Raw genomic sequence first — 20,503 nt, forward strand, 5'->3', positions numbered from 1 at the left:
CGACACTATCTTCCACACACTGTCACCGTGACACTCCCCGACACTATTTTCCACACAGTCACTGTGACCCCCCCTCACTCTGACACTATCTTCCACACAATGTCACTGTGACCCCCTCCTCACTCTGACGCTATCTTCCACACACTGTCAATGTGACCCCTCCCCTCACTCTGACACTATCTACCACGCAATGTCACTGTGACCCCTCCCCTCACTCTGACACTATCTTCCATACACTGTCACTGTGACCCCCCGAAACTATCTTCCACACACTCTCACTGTGACACTCCCCAACACTATTTCCACACACTGTCACTGTGACCCCCCCTCGCTCCGACACTATCTTCCACACACTGTCACTGTGACCCCTCCCGACACTATCTTCCACACACTGTCACGGTGATCCCCCCTCACTCTGACACTATCTTCCACACACTGTCACGGTGATCCCCCCTCACTCTGACACTATCTTCCACACAATGTCACTGTGACCCCTCCTCTCACTCTGACACTATCTTCCACACACTGTCACTGTGACTCCTCCTCTCACTCTGAAACTATTTTCCACACACTGTCACTGTGACCCCCCCTCACTCTCACACTATCTTCCACACACTTTCATTGTGAACCCTCCCTCACTCTGACACTATCTTCCACACAGTCAGTGACCTGCCCCTCACTCTGACAATTTCTTCCACACACTTTCACTGTGACCCCCCCCGACACTATCTTCCACAAACTGTCACTGTGACATTCCCCGACACTATTTTCCACACACTGTCACTGTGACCCCCCCTCACTCTGACACTATCTTCCACTCACTGTCACTGTGACCCCCCTGACACTATCTTCCACACGCTCTAACTTTGACACTCCCCGACACTATCTTCCACACACTGTCACTGTGACACCCCTCTCTCTGACACTATCTTCCACACACTTTCACTGTGAACCCCCCTCACTCAGACACTATCTTCCACACACTGTCACTGTGAACCCCCCTCACTCTGACACTATCTTCCACACACTATCACTGTGAAACCCCCTCACTCTGACACTATCTTCCACACACTGTCACTGTGAACCCCCCTCACTCAGACACTATCTTCCACACAGTCAGTGACCCCCCCTCACTCTGACAATTTCTTCCACACACTGTCACTGTGAACCCCCCCACACTATCTTCCACAAACTGTCACTGTGACACCCCTCTCTCTCTGACACTATCTTCCACACACTGTCACTGAGACCCCCCCTCACTCTGACACTATCTTCCACACACTGTCACTGTGACCCACCCTTTCTCACTCTTTCTCTGACACTATATACCACACACTGTCACTGTGACCCAAACCCCCACCGACACTATCTTCCACACACTGTCAGTGACCCCCCCCTCACTCTGACACTATCTTCCACACACTGTCACTGTGACCCCTCCCGACACTATCTTCCACACACTGTCACTGTGAACCCCCCCTCACTCTGACACTATCTTCCACACACTGTCACTGTGAACCCCACTCATTCAGACACTCTTTTCCACACAATGTCACAGTGACCCCCCCCTCACTCAGACACTATCTTCCACACAATGTCACTGTGATCCCCCCTCACTCTGACACTGTCAGTGTGATCCCCCCTGACACTATCTTCCACACACTCTCACTGTGACACTCCCCGACACTATCTTCCACACACTGTCACTGTGACCCCCCCTCACTCTGACACTATCATTCACACACTTTCACTGTGAACCCCCCCCCACTCTGACACTATCTTCAACACAGTCAGTGACCCCCCCCTCACTCTGACAATTTCTTCCACACACTGTCACTTTGCCCCCCCCACACTATCTTCCACAAACTGTCACTGTGAAGCCCCCCATTCTGACACTATCTTCCACACACTGTCACTGTGAGCCCCCTGACACTATCTTCCACACACTGTCACTGTGACCCCCCCCCTCACTCTTACACTATCTTCCACACACTCTCACTGTGACACTCCCCAACAGTATCTTCCACACACTGTCACTGTGACCCCCCCCCTCACTCTGACACTATCTTCGACACACTGTCACCATGACCCCCCCTCACTCTGACACTATCTTCCACATAAAGTCAGTGAACCCCCCCACTCTGACACTATCTTCCACATAAAGTCACTGTGAACCCCCCCACTCTGACACTATCTTCCACACAGTCAGTGACCCCCCACCCTCACTCTGACACTATCTTCCACACACTGTCACTGTGACCCCGCCTCTCCTCTGTCTCTCCCAGGCTCCTCCTGTCAGTGACGATCTCCGGAAGTGCCTCCCCGTGACCGGAAGTGTTTCTCTTTCGTTCCCGGTGTCTCGCGGATGGTTTTGATTCGCCCGGAAGGCGGAGGTAACTGTCAGGGGGGTGTTATCGGGTATCTGGTTGTCAGGGTCAGGACGTCTGGGCCTGTCCTATCTCCCTGGGTCGTGTTAGGCCGTGAACGTGCTGCTGTCGGGGGTTTGGAGCAGGGACCTTGGGCCGGGCTCTTCCCGGATGCTGCTTCCTCCTTGTGATGGGTCTGTGTGTTTGGGTTTGTAGGTGGTGAGATGCTCCATTTGGATCCATGAACTGAAACCTCTCGGTAACAGTCGGCCAGTTGTAAAGGTGCAGGTTACTCGCGCCCAGGATGCCTGCAGGTAAGGATTTGCCTCAATCCCTTTTGAATTAGTTTCCTGTGACCCTGGTGTTAGTGACTAGTGACTGACAGAGGACTGGAATGTGTTCAAGCTAGAGTACTAAAGAAGGCTGCAAATTTGCTGGTTAACTTACCCGGTGTTACTGAGGCTACTCTCAACCGAAAGTTTGTGGGGATAGATTTTTTTAAATGCAACATTTTAGCCTGAACATCATTCTTTATTTTCACTGTCATCTTTTGAGTTGATGGGATAATTTATGTTCACTCTTTCCTTAATGATTGTGTTCTTGCAATCTTCTTGAAATATTACATTTTATGAAATGTAAATTTAGATCATGTAACTTCAGATATGGAGACTACATGACAAGTCATTTCCTTTGTGAGTGGGGGATTCTTATGTGAGTTTATATACTAGTGGTGTGTTTATGTGTAATATGTATAACTTAAGATAGTATTTAACTTCTTCCTGTGTAACCCTAACACTAACCCTACCTGTAACCTTAGCCCAAAGTCTCTCTAGACCGAACCCTCAATCTAACCCTTTTGCACTATCTGTAGTGCTAGCCCTAGCCCTAATGCTAACCTTAACCCTATCGTGCTAGACTTAGCCTTAGCCCTAACCTAAACCTAACCCTGTCTGCATCATTTCTTTACAGGGATGCATTTTTGTTGTATCATTATTCCGATTCAAAACAATGCAGTATTTTGAATCGTGAAGGACAGTGGAAATTTTAAAATCTGTTGTTTCATATATATACCTTGTGATGTCAAGTCAGGCAGTATCACCTTGTTGAATGAGTCATAAACTGCTCTAATTCTCACAATGTGGAACTGTTTAATTTAAAAGTTGTTTGAATTAGTTCATTTCTGCATTTCTACTAGATATGATTGGCTTAATATTTTAGACTTGATATTTAATTCTTGACTAGTATTTACTATTGTAATTTCATACTTTTTGGCTTTTTAAAATTTGCTCATAGGATGTGCGTGTAGCTGGCTAGGCCAGCATCTGTTGCCTATCACTAATTGTCCACATGGCTGTGGATCTGAAATCTCATGTAGGTCAGACCTAGCAAGTAATATTTGCACCACACAAGTGTAAATAAGAGACAGTCTAACCACAGCCCTCGATATTCAGTTATGTTTCCGTCACTGAATCCTCACACTCAACATTGAGGGTTGCCAGTGACCACAGATTGAGCTGGATTAGTGGTGCTGGAAGAGCACAGCAGTTCAGGCAGCATGTCATATAAATGTAGTGGCTATTTGAACCTCACAGCATCAGGAACTCTGGTTCGATTCCACCCTTGGGCTACTGTCTGTGTGGAGTTTGCACATTCTCCCCCTGTTTGTATGGGTTCCCTCTGGGTGCTGCAGTTTTCTTCCGCAGTCTAAAGATGTGCAGGTCAGATGGACTGGTTATGGTAAATTGCCTATTGTGTCTAGGGCTATACAAGCTAGGTAGATTAGCCATGTAGGAAAAGGTTGGGGGTGTGGGTCGGTGTGGACTCAATAGGCTGAATGGCCTGCTTCCATACGAGGGATTCTATGATTTTAAGAGCAGGTCAGAGGCTAGGGATACTGCAGCAAGTAACTCACCTCCTGACTCCCCAAAGGCTATTGGTCATCTGCAAAGCACAAATTAGGAGTGTGGTGAAATATTCCCTCATTGCCTGGATGCCTGTACCTCCTGTAGCTTAGCTCTATTCAGGGTAAAGCAATCACAAACATCCACTCCTTCCGCCACAAATGCTCAGTAGCAGCATTGTGTACGATCTATAAGATGCAGTGCAGAAACTCGACCCTGATCGCTAGACAGCACCTTTTAGTCATGAATACTTTCTTCTAGAAGGACAAAGAAAGCAGACACCTGTAAGTTCCCCTCCAAGCTGCTCACCGTCTTGATTTGGAAATATATTGCTATTTTAGATTACTTAGTGTGGAAACAGGCTCTTTGGCCCAACAAGTCCACACCAACCCGCCGAAGCGCAACCCACCCCTTACCTAACACTATGGGCAATTTAGCATGGCCAATTCACCTGGCCTGCACATTTTTGGACTGTGGGAGGAAACCGGAGCACCCGGAGGAAACCCACGCAGACACGGGGAGAACGTGCAAACTCCACACTGGGAGTTTCTTTCCTCACTGGGCCATAATCCTGGAATTCCAACCCCCGCCCCAATTTTTTTTTTAAAATCACATTTTATTGTACTCAAGATTCCCAGAATATTGACCCGAGGATCTAGATTACTAGCCCAGTGACATTTCCACTTTGCCACAGTGAGGTATTGGACCAAGATCTTGCAGAAGAGAAGACACAGTAGAAAATAAATTTATTCAATCTAACTTTTGTTCCAAGTAGTAAAATACTCACATTTCAATACTGCAAATGCTTGTCAGAATTCTGTTTAAAAATCCCTGAGGATTGATTGTTCTGAAGTTGTTTCTGAAGTTTGTGACCAGTTAATATCTAGATCTGTCTTTAGAAACAACTTTTGAAATCTAAACTGGTTTCAATGTCCTAGGATAGTAGAAGGTGCATTAGTTGTGAGATTTTGCATATTCTTTATTTTAACCACATTATATAATTTGCGTTTTGCTTCACTTGTTGGTGTTCAATTTGTTATAGGACATAATGGTGTAATAAAAACAAAATGCTGCACAGCTTGTCAACCTGAGAATAACGCATTTATTCCTACCGTCTTTTCTTTCCACTAAGCAGTACTTGTATTTTCTCATTTTGTTTGTTAATTACCTATCTGGGATGTTATCAGAAGCCTTCAAAATGTCTAAAGTCACCACATTGGATTGGTCTTAATTCCCCAAGTTTCAGTGAGCATTGCATTAGTCAGTAGCAGCTGTTTGATTGGCAGTGACACTTTTCCTTGTTTTATTGATGACTGAGAACTGATTGTGGAACAGTTCCTCACTGGATGGATATGACCTGCCTTTCGTGAAAGGAAATAGTGTGGGAATTTTCCACTTAGGTAGATGTCAGTGCTGTACTTGTATTGCGTAGTTAGAGGTGAAGCTAGCCTTGTAGCATAAGTTTTTAATGTTTACAGCCCATAGACTTTGTACCCAGTATGCTGAGCTGTTAATGATGTCAACTGGAAGTTAGATTGGCTGAAGATTGGCATTTGTGATCGTGGCAATCTCAGGTCGAGACCAGAATGCATCATCTACTTAACAATTTTGTCTAAAGACAGTTGTGAATGCAGGACACTTGTTTTTTTACACTCAAGTAATGAGCTCTGCCATTGTTGAGGATAGGGATAAAGGCCTCTGCTTCTGTTTGTTTCATTGCCCACCATAGTTAATAATCGGATGTGGCCGATCAAAAAGCTTTGAATTAGTCATGCTACATGCAGGGATAAATTTCCTCTTCGAATCAGGGTTGTTAATGTGGAGGAAATAACAGGTCATAGGATTAGACGTTACACCATGGAGTACAATTCTGTTGCCTCTCCTGACCCCCATTTGAGCTGTTAGATGCCAAATCTATCCTATTTAGTGTACCAGACATTTCACATAACAAGAAAAAGGTGTCTTCAGTGTGAAGACATTAAATCACAGTAATCTCTCCCCTCAGTATTATCACGTAGTTGTGTAGTTTGGCAACATGCCTGGCCTTGCCATTCTCATAATTAGCCTAATCCCATGAGACTATTGGAATTGGCATCAATGTTCACTCCAAGGGATACATATTCCCAGTGTGAAAGGATACTGCATCTTTTCATTTGGATGTAAGCCCTCTTTTTTTTTTCTCTTTCATGTGAGGCTCAATATATTAAAGACCCAAGCTGAATATAGAAAATATGAAGAAGAGCTGCAAAGGGAAGAAGGAAAATAGGGCATAGAAAATAGGAGAGGGATAGGCCATTTGGCCTTTGAGCCTGCTTCACCATTCAATATAATGGCTGATCATCCAACTCATTACCCGGTTTTGACTTTCTGTGCTTACCCTTTTAAGCTTTTTCCTTAACCGTCTTCTGCAGCAGAGTGTTCTACAGGCCTACAACTGAATTAAGAAATTTCTCAAAGCAAAATGTATGAGAAAAGATGATTAACCTAAAATTATTTTTAAAAAAAGATAAAGGGTAAGGCTGAGTTGCAAAATGAGTATTTTATATCAATATTGTTAAAGAACTTGGAGAGGATAAAATTAAATAACGAAGTGTTTTAAGGTTGGTAGCATTCAAAGTAGCAAAAGTAAAATTAGCTCCTAAGTTCACTCGTTTTAAATGCATAATTCTGTGAACTGAGACTTTAAGGTGTCTTGGAGAACAGCAGGGTTGATCTTTTAACTGTGTTTGGGAAAGGAAATATCTAATGGTCATTGTGTTGGTTTCAGATTAATAAAATGTTTAAATTCTGAAGATTTCTTCATTTTTACTTTTGTCCTTTCTCACATACAGACAGCTTCTGAGATGTAAAGTGTTTTTGTGACATAACTGTCTTCAAGAAATTTGGGGTAAATATTTCATTGCAGTGCAATTCAGTTTTTTTATATCTATTTTCAGGATCAAAATGGGGGAAAAATTGCAATGAAAAGTGTTTTTGCACACATGACAAGTCTTTGGTGAGGATAAAGAGTAGGCCTCATTTGTTAAGTACATATGTTAAAATTTGTACGAGTAGCCAAGTGTTGGCTTCACAAAATTCTTGTTGCTTAAAATATGCTGCGCTGAAATTAAGTTCAACGTCAAATCAGGACCTACGTTTCCACTTAAAAAAGAATCATCCTGAGAGAAGAACTATCTCTGGTTGGTCTCAGGATAACTAGAGATTTTGTTTCACTTTAACTATATTTTTGATCTGGGCTGTCGTTTATTGAGGTTTTTTGGGATCTTGACATTTTTAATTTGTCGTCATTGATCATTGAGACAGTCTTGGTCATCTGGGAAAAGAACAGTAGAACAATTTAATATTTTTGTGCTGCATCTCAATGATGGGAGATAAATCATTTCTGATACATAGAACACAGAACATTTCAGCGCAGGACAAGCCCTTCGGCCCTCTGTGGCAATTATGCATTTTGTGTTTCAAAAACAAAACAAAGAATAATGTATTTTTCATAAGAATAGTTTCCTTCCTAGTCTTTAATCAAGATCAGAAAAGTCTAGATACATGATGGTTCACAGATTGATTTAATTTCACAATATTTCATTTGCAGAAGAATAATGTCCAGGTTGGTGACCATGTATAAATGCTTTAATCTTAAACCTTGCTCGTCAAGTCTGGTATAAATATTTTTAAAATTACATTTCCCCTCTCTTATCCTGTGCTGAAGATTTATGTAAGAGCAGAAGCACTAGATCCGTGGTAGGTTGAGCATTTACAATACAAATTCAAGTTTTAAATTACTGTTTATTAATAATGTAAGAAGGTACATGTGGAGTGTGATGCCAGTTATCTTACAGTGAAGAATAAATTTGACTTGAGGTTCCTGGCTATGTCTTAGTTGTTGGTTGTAATGGCCTCCAATACAGCTGACTCAGAAATTGCTGTGTGTTGAACTTTGAGTCACAGGATACTAGATAAATAAAATTGGGAGAAAGGGACAGTCTTTGTTCTCCATTCAAGCAATTTTAATCTCTGGATTGGAACTGAAGTAGTAACATATTTTTCAAAAAATTCTTAACAATGTTATTTTAAAATGTGACGCCATCATCATCAAATGTGACTTTTATTAGTGATCAGATTCTTGCAGAATTATTAATCAGAGTGCATATTTGCCTGCTACTTGGCAGCAATAGATTAATCAATGCAGTTATATCACATTAAGATGTGCAAGAGTGTTGATATTGAGGAGAGCACTGCAGTTCTGGAGAGACAGGAAAGGAAAAAAGAAAGGAGAGGCACAAGAAAATCTATGACTGAATAACAGGCTTCCTTCAAAGAAGAGAAAGTTTGGGCACAGTTTTTATTTAATCCATCAAAGAGGACACGTACGCAAACCAATTCAAAACTTGTTGGATTGCAAAAGAGAGAGAAACTTAAGACATAACAAAATGTGTGCTGGTGACAGATGTCAGTGGATGACATGATGGAGACTGTAGATGGTTCAGAAAAGCAAATAAAAGAAGCAAGGACGTGGGAAGAGAAATTGGTAATTGATATGAAAGTTTATCCCAAAGTCTTCAACAGATGTGTAAATGGTAAGAGGAGTGGGGTTGATTAGGAATAAAATAGCATTGTGTGGTTTGAATGGTCATTAGCAATATGCTTTAGAAATCGTGGGTGGGCAGCCAGTGTTTTCATTCTAATTAGGTTAAATGTTGTATATTTGTCAGTTGTACTTGTATCCCTGTGGACAGGAGGCGTGAGGTGTGTGTTTTGATTGAAATGTACTTGATGAACAGTCCAACAGTTAGAAAATTTTCAACTTTTCTTTTAGTATTGCCCCTACCTGTTTTGAACAGTGATAAATAGTATTACACTCAAGTCTCATGCATCATGTCACATTACATATCAGATTCTAATCTAGCTACAGGTTGTTGATGCTTCAATTTATTGCTATTTTAAGTTGTGTATTTTTGAGGACTCAAAGGAAATGGGATTTTGATGATTATAACTCCTTGAAAATATGCAGTATGTGAAAATTACTGCCTTTGAACTATGTAATAAAAATGCTTGAAGTATTAACAATTTTGTGTGAAAGAGAAGGGTCCTTTAATGATCTCCATATGCTTACATCATAATGAGAATTAAAAGCTATATTAAAGGTTTTCACTTTTGAGCTTTTTTTGGTCATTTTGCTTCCCTGCATTCATTTCTGGTTTTGATATGTAGTTGTACTTGTTACAAAATTGACATTCTCTAAAATGGTGTTAGCAGTTTCAGGTATTGGCATTGAGATAGCAGGTTCCTTTATTTAGAGCCACACTGCTGAATGGTAATATAGGCTTAATATTGTATTGATTAGAAATGAGCACGTTGAGGTGGCAAACTCTGTCCATGGCTGATATTGTCAGCTCCCTCTCTGCATGCTGAGTCCGGGTCTGCCAAAGCTGATTTAAAAATTTTCATCCTTGTTTTCAAAACCCTCCCTATCTCTGTAACTTTCTGTAGTTCAAATCCTGAGATCTTCAGTGTTCCTCCAATTTTGGCCTCTTGTTCATCCCTGATTTTCATTGCTCATATTGGGAGGCGACGGCCGAGTGGTATTATCGTTGGACTGTTCATCCAGAGATAAAAACAATGACTGCAGATGCTGGAAACCAGATTCTGGATTAGTGGTGCTGGAAGAGCACAGCAGTTCAGGCAGCATCCAAGTAGCTTCGAAATCGACGTTTCGGGCAAAAGCCCTTCATCCAGAGACACACACAATGTTCTGGGGACCTGGGTTTGAATCCAATTAAATTCTGAAATTAAGAATCTAATGATGACCATGAATCCATTGTTGATTGTCAGAAATCAACCGTCTGGTTCACTAAAGTCCTTTTCAGGATGGAAACTGCTGTCCTTACCTGGTTTGGTCTACATGTGACTCCACAGCAATGTGCTTGACTCTTAACTGGCTTCTGGGCAATTGGAGATGGGCAATAAATGCTGCCTGATGAAGGGCTTTTGCCTGAAGGGTCGATTCTCCTGCTCCTCGGATGCTGCCTGACCTGCTGTGCTTTTCCAAGACCACACTCTTGACTCTGATCCCCAGCATCTGCAGTCTTTACTTCTGCCTAATAAATGCTGCCTAGCCAGCGATGCCCACATCCTGTGAATGAATTTAGGAAATAGCCAAAGGCTTGGCAATGTCCTAAATGTTTCTTCTAAGTCTACCTCTTTGATCAAACTTTTGGTCACTTATCCTAAAATCTCCTTTTGTGATTTGGTGTGAGTCAAGGTTTATTTGATGCATTGTGAGATTTTACTACATTAAAGATGATATTCTAGTGTAAGATTTTTAAAAAAGTGTGTGAAGAAAAAGTAGTTTTGAATCCGCATCATGCCAGTTTAGTTATTGAATAACTTGCTAACTGGGTCATATGTTCAATTAGATTAATCATCAAACTTAAAAGAGGGGTGGAAAGGTTTTGGTATTTAAAGAATCACACTAATTCTGACCTACTTTTTAAATAATCAAAATTTTTTATAGTTTTTAAAGCATCAAAGCATTTTCACTTTTAGAATAATTGGGCCCTTTTACTTTGGACTTTCTACACTGTATTAAGTAGTTTTCTCACTTTCCAATCTGCTTCTTCCTTGATTTGTCTTTTCCAAATTCTTTGCTCCATGCTTTCTCATCGTGTTGTCAGTTGTGATAGCCCTCTGTTCCCTTCTTCTCAGTGTTTATAGAGTTCAGTTAAGCTTCACTGTAATATCATGTGCAGCATTGTTGGTGTCATTTTTCAAATGAGATATGGGTCAGAAGCCAGGTCTTCTCCCTTCAAAGAGGTAAAGGATTGCATGGCATGAATGGGAGGGGTTGGGATTGCAGGGGAAGGTAGCTGGAAAAGCAATGGGTAAATGAAGGTGAGGGAAAACGTGATAGGTCGGACGGGAGAGTGATGGATGGGGTCTGGAGGGCGGTGCTGAGTTGGAGGCTTGGGGCTGGGATAATGTGGGGGAAGGGGAAATGAGGAAGCTGTTGAAATCCACGTTTATCCCGTGTGGCTGCAGGGTCCCAACGTGGAATAGGAGGTGTTTCTCCTCCAGGCATCAGGTGGTAACAGTTTGGCGGTGGAGGAGGCCCAGGACCTGCAAGACCTCTCACATTCTCCCAGTCCCAAGCCCCCAACTCAGCACTGCCCTCTGGACCAGTCCATTATTTCTCCTTCTGACCTATCACCTTCTCCCTCACCTTCATCCACCTACTGCTTTCCCAGCTACCTCCCACCACCCCATCTCCCCTCCCATTTATCTCTCAGCCCAGACCCACAAGCCTCAATCCTGATGAAGGATGTATGCCCGAAATGTCAATTCTTCTGCTTCTCGGATGCTGCCTGACCTGCTGTGCTTTTCCAGCACCACACACTCAACCCCCAACATCCTGGTGAATCTCGTCTGCATCCTCTCAAGTGCAGTCATGTCCTCCGATAGTTCGGTGACCAGACTATACAGTGTTCTATCTGCGATCAAACCAATTTTTGTAACAAGACCTCCTTGCTCCTATAATCTACACTTCAGCTAATGAATGTAAGCATTGTATATGCCATCTTTGCCACACTATCTACTTGTGCTGACACTTTGGATTGTTAGAGAGGTAAAAACAATGACTGCAGATGCTGGAAATCAGATTACCACAGCCACATTCGCTTCCTCAGTGCCTCCCTCGTAACCAACTCATCCCGCACGGACTCCGGACCACCTTTAAACCAACAGAGTTCGGACCCGAACAGGACAAACAGTACAGACTACAGATTCAAAAACACCAGCAACAGTTCTCCTTCAAGATTCTCCGCTCCACGCTTGCAGCAATGCGCCGGCACCTAACCTCTCTACAGTCAGCCCTGCCTCAGCTGAGGGCCACACTCTCTCAGAATTGCAAAGGACCCACTCTGTACTACATCCTCAGGAGAATTCATACTCTCAACAAACAGTATTTCAATTCCATCTCATACATCAAAAACTGTAAGTACAACAAACTTTTATCCACCCACCTCCATAACCAGCGCTCCTCAAACATTCCAGAAGATTCCCCTGGCCTCGGAACCTATTCCACCATTAGGCATGCGGCTGATGCAGCTACCACCCCCACGCTGATTGATGTCACTTCCCCCCATCATGGCCACTCCCACAACCACTTCCGCCCCTCAATTCCTCATGCATCACACCTGACATCACTTCCGCCCCTCACATCATCGCTGATGCCACATGCTCAGTGACTTCCGCCACCCCTACTGCCGTGGTCACCACCACTTCCACCCCCACCAGCACCACTCACCTGCATTCTGCTGACATGCCCCCCACAGACCCCACTGTCACTATCCCACCCCCCAGAACCCCAAGGGGAACACTATCCCTGCTCATGACTCCACCCCCATTCCCCCCACCATCACACCCACTCCAGTTACAGGTTCCGCCCCCATTCCCAGCTCTACACCCACACCAGATCCCAGCTCCCAGCCCTACCGAGTTTTCACCATCCCCCCAGACCACCCCCTCACTGAGGATGAACGATCTGTCCTCAGCAAAGGACTCACCTTCATCCCCCTCCATCCACAAATCAATGAATTTAATACACGCTGTGACGTCGAACAATTCTTCCGTCGCCTCCGCCTCCGAGCTTATTTTCACAATCAGGACTGCCGCCCACCTTCCAAGGACCCCTTCGCCCACCTCCAACACACTGCATCCACCTGGACACCCCGCGCTAGCCTATTACCTGCCCTCGACCTCTTCATTTCCAACTGCCGCTGGGACATTATCCGCCTCAACCTGTCTTCTCCCCTCCCCCACTCCAACCTCTCACCCTCACAACGCGCAGCCCTCCAATCCCTCTGCTCTAATCCCAACCTCACCATCAAGCCAGCGGATAAAGGGGGCGCCGTGGTAGTCTGGCGCACTGACCTCTACACCACTGAAGCCAAACGTCAACTCGAGGGCACCTCTTCCTACTGCCCCCTCGACCATGACCCCACCCCCCATCACCAAACCATCATCTCCCAGTCCATACAGAACCTCATCACCTCAGGAGATCTCCCACCCACAGCTTCAAACTTCATAGTCCGGGAGCATCGCATTGCACGGTTCTACCTCCTTCCCAAGATCCACAAGCCTGACCACCCTGGCTGACCCATTGTCTCAGCATGCTCCTGCCCCACTGAACGCATCTCTACCTACCTCGACACTGTCCTATCCCCCCTAGTTCAGGAACTCCCCACATACGTTCGAGACACCACCCACGCCCTCCACCTCCTCCAAGACTTCCGTTTCCCTGGCCCCCAATGCCTCATCTTCACCATGGATATCCAATCCCTAGCTTTATTCCTGATGAAGGGCTTTTGTTCCCTTATTCCTGATGAAGGGCTTTTGCCCGAAACGTCGATTTCGAAGCTACTTGGATGCTGCCTGAACTGCTGTGTTCTTCCAGCACCACTAATCCAGAAACTTTGGATTGTTAGACTGAAAGTACCTAATGGGTTTGTTAACATCTGATCAAAATATTTACAAGATGATGTGCACTTCAAAATATAGCTAATTACTAGCTTAAGTTTCTTTATGTACAAACTAATGAGCAAATCTATTAGTTAAAAAAGTTATACATATGGAAACTAATGAGTCTCACTGCCTCGTGTTCTCTTTGGAACTTTGGACAAATGGCACTTGGAGATCTATCTCTGAATAGTGGACTGGTCTTAACAACCCAGATCTCATTGTGAAGTTCCATGGCCCCAGGGGTTCAATTGGAAAGTCCCAAAAGTGGGGTAAAGTCCCTTGTATTAATGCTATTCTGGTTACATGCTTTATCGCCATTTCATAGTACTTCTATTATTTTCCCTGTCATTCCATTGTACAGAAAACAAGTTGAAAACACCTCCAAATGGTTCTGTGCTAATTACATCAAAGAATGGTTCCAATAGACAGGTTATGCAGATACCATCCAGCCAAAACAGGCTGATTCTTTTATACCATGCCTATTTTCATGTATTTTTCCTTCAGTTTCTCATTGTCATGTGCTCTTAGCTCTGAGCCATTAAGTCTTAATGCTCTTATTTGACAAAATCATTTTTAAGCCCAACTTCAGGGGTCTGTGAACTTGTGCACTAAGGTCCTTTTGTTCCTCAACGCTCCTGATGAACCTGCCATTCATTGTGCATATCCTACCCTTGTTAGGTTTCCCAAACTGCATTACCTCACACTTAGCAGGATTAGATTTCATCTGCCATTGCTGTGCCCAGTTTACCAACTGATCAATGTCAGATGTAGCCTGAGACCATCCTCTAACTTGCTTTCGATCCCATAGGCTCTTACCATTTGGACCAATCTCCCATGTGGGACCTTAACAAAAGCCATACTAAGGTCCATGTGAACCACATTAACTGCAGTGCCCTAGTCAGTATATTTCGGCACCTTTTCAAAAAGATCAATTAAACTAGTCAGACTGGACCCCTCTCTAACAAATCCATGCTGACTATCCCTGATCAATCCCTACCTTTCTATCTGTTGTTTAATCCTATCTCTCGGAATTTTTTCCAATAATTTCCCTGCCACTGACATTAGATTAATTGGTCTGTAATTTTCTGTCCTGTTCCAGCTGCCCTTCTTTAACAAAGGAACCGCATTAGCTATCCTCCAGTCATCTGGCACTATGCCTGTGGCCTGTAAAGTATTAAACATCTCTGCCAGGGTCCCAGCAATATTCTGCAGTGCTTCCCAAAGCAGCCATGGATACAACTTATCAGGCCTTGACAATTTATGCCCACTAAGGTATCTAATACCTCCTGCTTATTAATGTTAATATGTTCTGGAACCTCGCCACTGCAACTGAAATCTCCAGTCAGTGTCTTTCTCTTTTTTGCAAATATAGCTGAGAAATATTCATGTTAGACCTCACCCACAGCCTGGATCTGTGTACAGATTGCCTCTTTGATCTCTTTTCCTGGTAATCCCATTACTCTTTTAAAATGGTGTATTGGTGGTATTTCTATCTTTTTAGTGACTGTACTTGATAGTGTTGTAGGTAAGTAACCACAAGTTACTCTTAATTCAGCTACTTAAGAAGAAATTCTGGATTAGTGGTGCTGGAAGAGCACAGCAGTTCAGGCAGCATCCAAATAGCTTCGGAATCGACGTTTCAGGCAAAAGCCCTTCATTATTCCTGATGAAGGGCTTTTGCCCGAAACGTCGATTCCGAAGCTATTTGGATGCTGCCTGAACTGCTGTGCTCTTCCAGCACCACTAATCCAGAATCTGGTTTCCAGCATCTGCAGTCATTGTTTTTACCTACTTAAGAAGAAATGTCAAGTACTGAAACAATTATTCAAACTTAATTGCATGTAGCAACCAAATATAAGACCCCTCAAGCAAGGAAATATAAACCTGCAACCCAGCTTAGTTATTACCTGATTAGTGGTGAAATCTGGCCAGACTTCAACCAACAGTGATCTGTCTCTGGAAGTTTCCAGGGTTTGGTCCTTCTGCAGTGTTTTCTAAAGTTCTGTTATTGAATTGTTCTGGTGTTCAGTGTTGTACAGGTTTTCATCATTTGGTCTCTGAGGTAATATATAGATGATATGTATCAATGTCCTTTCATCCAAATTACTCTCACACTCCAGCTGACTTCCTTATCACAAGTAAATTCTTTGTTTCTTGTTACATTTGACATTGACTATTTGAAGACAAAGCTAGTTAACTCCTTAATCCTCCTGCAGGGCAATCAGTTGTCCTTGTTGCAATAAAGCGTCCAGTTTATCAGGCATGTGTCAAAGCAGCTTTGTTTATGTAATCTCACAAAGGTATTGCTAATTGCTTGAGTCCCTGAGCAGCAGCTTGTCTTTGTTCCTTAACACTTTATTTCAGACAGAATTATTGCTGTGTGATAGCTGATCTTCCGTTGATTCAATCAGTCGACAACAAATTATTAAAATCCTGAAGTCTGTAATATCACTGGTTAGGTTAATCCTAATCTCTTCCAGGTGTGATGCAATGTTAGTCCTGACTGTCTAAGGGTACGTTTCAAGCAAAATCCATGTAGCTTCTTAATAATAAAGATCTAGAGTTTGAAGTTTGCAATCCTACCTGAGCAATTGTGCTGGCTCACCCAAATTCATTATATAGACATGGGCAGTTTAAAGTGCATAAAATGAAAGTTTAATCTCTATTTACAAAATGGAATGTGACAATGACTCCCAGTAGTTTAAAGAAATGAATATTAACATGGTTAAGCACTGTCTATAATTAAATATAATTCCTTTAAATGTTAACACAATTAGTACAATTGCATGGCAACTATAGTTTCCTTGCATGGGATTTCTTCAGGTATTGAGCCAATGCTTAACCTTATATCACTAAGACTTTGGTCATAATCTCATTGCTGTTCAGGGCACATTGCTTTGTACAAATTGGCTGTGAAGTGCTTTGAGCTGTCTTGTGGTTGGAAATGTTGTGATATGAGGCAGGTCTCAGTGTTATCTTCCAGTCTTTTACCCCTGCTTGACTTGAAAGTGGCATTTGAAGTTGAGAACCCAGTACAACATGACTAGGAATTACGAGTAATACTTTAATTGATGGATCCTTCTATGGCTGTGGCTGAATGTTCAGGGTGGAAGGTGGTGATGGGGCAGTTGAAAACCTATGGCTGTGGGGATGAGGGCATTGGGGTTGGGGTGAGAGAGCTGGAGAAGTAGGGGGAACTATTTAATCCACAGAATTTGTCATCAGTACATACTTTTCCACAGGGTTTTTCAGGACCTGATTTGGGCCCCTAGCATCAACCAGTTATACCAAATCCATTTTGAAGAGGCATGCAGCTGTTTTTACTGGTTCAAATCTCCACAGCAGCCATCACTGTCAGAGAGCTCTCAACCCCAAAGGTTTGACTGGCAACCTTCCTGGGAGTCATGATCCACAATTTGGGAAACCCAGTTCTCAGCCATGCCATTGGTCTAATGGAGATAGTTTTCAAGGTAGTCAAGCAATTGTTTGTCTCTACGTTGTAGAGATTGTATCGTGAGCAACAAATAGCCAAAAGAAAGTATGGGTAAAATTACGATTTCATTTGGAAGGTGCATTTTTACAGTCTGGATGATCAGAAAGAAAGAGTTTAAGGATAAATGTTTTGCAAGTTGCACTTTAATTCTCCCAGGTGAGGGCTGGTCAATTGACTGTCATTTTCTTCCTGTCACCCACTGAATTAGGAAGTATAACTGCTTTTGTTGTGATTTTAAGAGACACAGTTTTAACAATGGTAATTTTTCTTGTACTCAACTCAGTCTAATAAAATATACGTCACCTTTTCAATTTTAAAAGCACAAAGTTTGCAAACACACATATGGGTTAGAGTGACTTGATCTAGAGAATCAGAAAAACTTCCTTAGATATTGATGAAGACTGAGATCCTATCTGATTGCTAATTACGTGATATTTCTTTCGATCCTCAAAGATTTACACAAGTGATTCCCAGGCCCCCCTGCCCTTTCACACTTGCGAACAGTTTATCTACTCATGGGGCATGGACCTCTCTAGCTGGCCAGCATTTATTGCCTGTCTCTAGTTGCCCTTTTTAGTTATCTTCCACCATTCCTTCTGCCCAAGTATGTCATCTAATACTTTTCTGTTTTAAACTCCATTTTTCACTTGTCCACCCTTTCTGCTAACGTACGTCGTTGCAGTTAATTTCTTGAGATATCATATACACATGTGTAATAATTTATTCATTCGCAGGACGTAGTTGTCACTGACTAGGCCAGCATTCATTGCCCATTCCTAATCGCCTAGAGGGCAGTTAAGAGTCAACCACATTGCTGTGGGGTCTGGAGTCACATGTAAGCCAGGCCACATAAGGATGGAAGTTTCCTTTCCGAAAGAGTTTTAGTGAATCAGATGGGATTTTTCCAACAATTGTCAATGGTTTTTAATTTCAGATTTTTTATTAAATTAAAATTTCACCATCTACCAAGATTCAAATCCACGTCTTCAGATTGATAGTTGCCTCTCTGGATGAAATGCTGCTCGGTCATTCTCTCCCTTACAACGATAGTCATGTATAAAAATTGATCTCTGACTTGTGCCCAGAAAATCTCAACTCTTTCTAGTTGCTAACCAATAACTGTCTCTGCTACAGGCCGATTGTCTTTCTCTATCAGGCTCTACCTCTGTCGTTCTCTCATGTGCTCTCACGTTCTCTCTCCCTCTTTCTCCCTTCCTCCCTTTCCCTCCTCGTCACTGCTACAGGAATAGAGCAGGAAAACTGCCTGGATTTTTGTTTAGTGAGCTGATGTGGCCTGAATCAGCCAAGTAGCTCCCTTCTATACTATATATGGTTATAGTAGAGTAGCTCCAATCAATTGGGTATGTCTTTTAAATAAGAGTTAGGCCATTTAGGGAGTATGTCACAAAACACTTCTGGTGTCCAAAGGGTAATGGAATTCTGGGACTTCCACAAAATGCACCTGAGACTTGATTAATTTACAGTTCCAGTACTTAGCAATAGTTCTTTGTTAGATAAGGTTTTGAAGGTTATAAAACCATCGGAGGTGGATGAAGTCAAGAAACGGGTTCAGTGTATCCAAGCAGAGCTGGGTCTAATTTATTTGCCTTATGCACATGATCTGAGAGGCATGGCAAAGCGGAGAATTCAATTCACAAGCATGGAATAGGTTTTAACCCTCATGCAAACATTCTTCAGTAAATGGTGTAAATAGTATTGTAATTAGTAGGATCTTTGTATGCTGCAGTGTTGTAAGAGGGGCAAGTTAACTTTGCTAAGAAGTTTTAATCTCTAGTTAAAATTTAAGATATGACAATATTCACAACTCAAAAGTATTGAAGTCCATGAAGTCAGCTCCCCTCTCTATCATTGCATACTAGAATTCATGCTTGGTGATATTCTGTTAAGTAACAGGTGTTCTCTCTGGTCATCTTACCTCCTCATGTTTTCAGCATGTTTAATTTATTTTGCTTCTCATTGACAACCTGGCCTGAAACAAAAGAAAAATACTCTTGAGTATCTGAGGAGGGGATTAGAATGAAAGTGAGGAGTCGGTGGTGTAGTGTTAATACCACTGAATTAATGACCCAGCAATCCAGGCTAATGCTCTTGGAACAAGGGCTCAAATTCCACCATGGCAACTGCTGAATTTGGAATAAAGGAAGCTTGGCTCAGCAATGGTTATGATGAAATAATTTTTGATTGTTGGTTCACTAATGTTCTTGCGGGGACAAAATCTAGCCTTGTCCACATTTGTTTCCAAATTCTCAATGTTGGGATTGACTCTTTTTTTATATATAGTTATTTTTATTAGAAATTTAACATTTTTACAAGTTTACAAAAAAAACAAAATTCTCAAGTATTGATATACAATTAAATCTTAAATATATAACAGCCAAAATTTAACAAAAGAAAAATACAGAGAAAAAAACAAAACTCATCTAACTACTAATCTAACCTACAACTAACCAGAGTGTATAATTAAGTCTCTTACATTATTCAAATAAGAGAAAGAGAAAAAAAACAAAAAAAACAACGGATAACATAGAAATTGGCCAGTGAGATACATGCTCGGAATGTGTTAACATCAAATGTAACAAAACCCGTATTCGTGCGGGATTCCTCTCCCAAGGGGCCCCGGACCAGCCAGGTTCGTAATCTCAATTAAATAAAAGCCCTTGTTAGGATAGCCGAAATATCTGTATTCATATTAGTCAAGAAGGGCTGCCATATTTTATAAAATAATTCGGTCTTTCGGTGCACCATATTTGTAAGGAAGTCAAGGGGAATACATTCCATAATTAATCTGTGTCAATTTGAAAGTCCAGGGAGGCCCTCAGCCACACAGTTTAGCAAAATATTTTTCCTTGCACAGAAAGCGAGAATAGAAAATAATCTCTTCACGTGCATATCCAGGGAAGGAAAGTTCGAAAAGCCCAAAAGGAGAGATACAGGGTCCACTTTAATTTCCGTTCCTAAAATTTCTGTCCGGGTACTTGCTACTTTAGTCCAGTATCCACGGATCTTATGACAGGTCCATAGGCAATGTACAAGAGTGCCCACCTCTATTTTACATTTGGGACACATTGGAGATGCTCCTGCCTTAAATTTTGCCAATCGATCCAGTGCTATATGGGCCCTATGAAGTATCTTCAGCTGGATAGCCTGCGTTCTGTTACAGATGGTGATTCTTCTGGCGTTTTCCCAAACGTCATTCCACGTTTCTGTAG

At 42.4% G+C, this 20,503-nt stretch overlaps 1 protein-coding gene across 7 annotated transcripts in view; it reads left to right on the forward strand.

Moving 5' to 3' along the window:
* The first annotated feature begins 2,292 nt into the window (after positions 1-2,292).
* efr3a (EFR3 homolog A (S. cerevisiae)) overlaps positions 2,293-20,503 on the forward strand; it is a 171,993-nt gene continuing 153,782 nt past the window's right edge. For 5 of the 7 annotated variants that reach the window (XM_072570428.1, XM_072570430.1, XM_072570431.1 and 2 more), the window contains exons 1-2: positions 2,293-2,393; positions 2,583-2,680. Coding sequence is in view for 2 of the 7 variants with exons in the window: in XM_072570432.1 (XP_072426533.1) it covers positions 2,671-2,680 (10 nt within the window). In the remaining 5 variants the exon portion in view is untranslated. Of the gene's footprint in view, positions 2,394-2,419; positions 2,681-20,503 lie in introns of those variants that run through there. The other 2 variants (XM_072570429.1, XM_072570433.1) reach the window with 1 other exon arrangement.

This window comes from Chiloscyllium punctatum, chromosome 5, assembly GCF_047496795.1.
Source record: "Chiloscyllium punctatum isolate Juve2018m chromosome 5, sChiPun1.3, whole genome shotgun sequence".
In the NCBI taxonomy this organism is placed as follows: domain Eukaryota; kingdom Metazoa; phylum Chordata; class Chondrichthyes; order Orectolobiformes; family Hemiscylliidae; genus Chiloscyllium; species Chiloscyllium punctatum.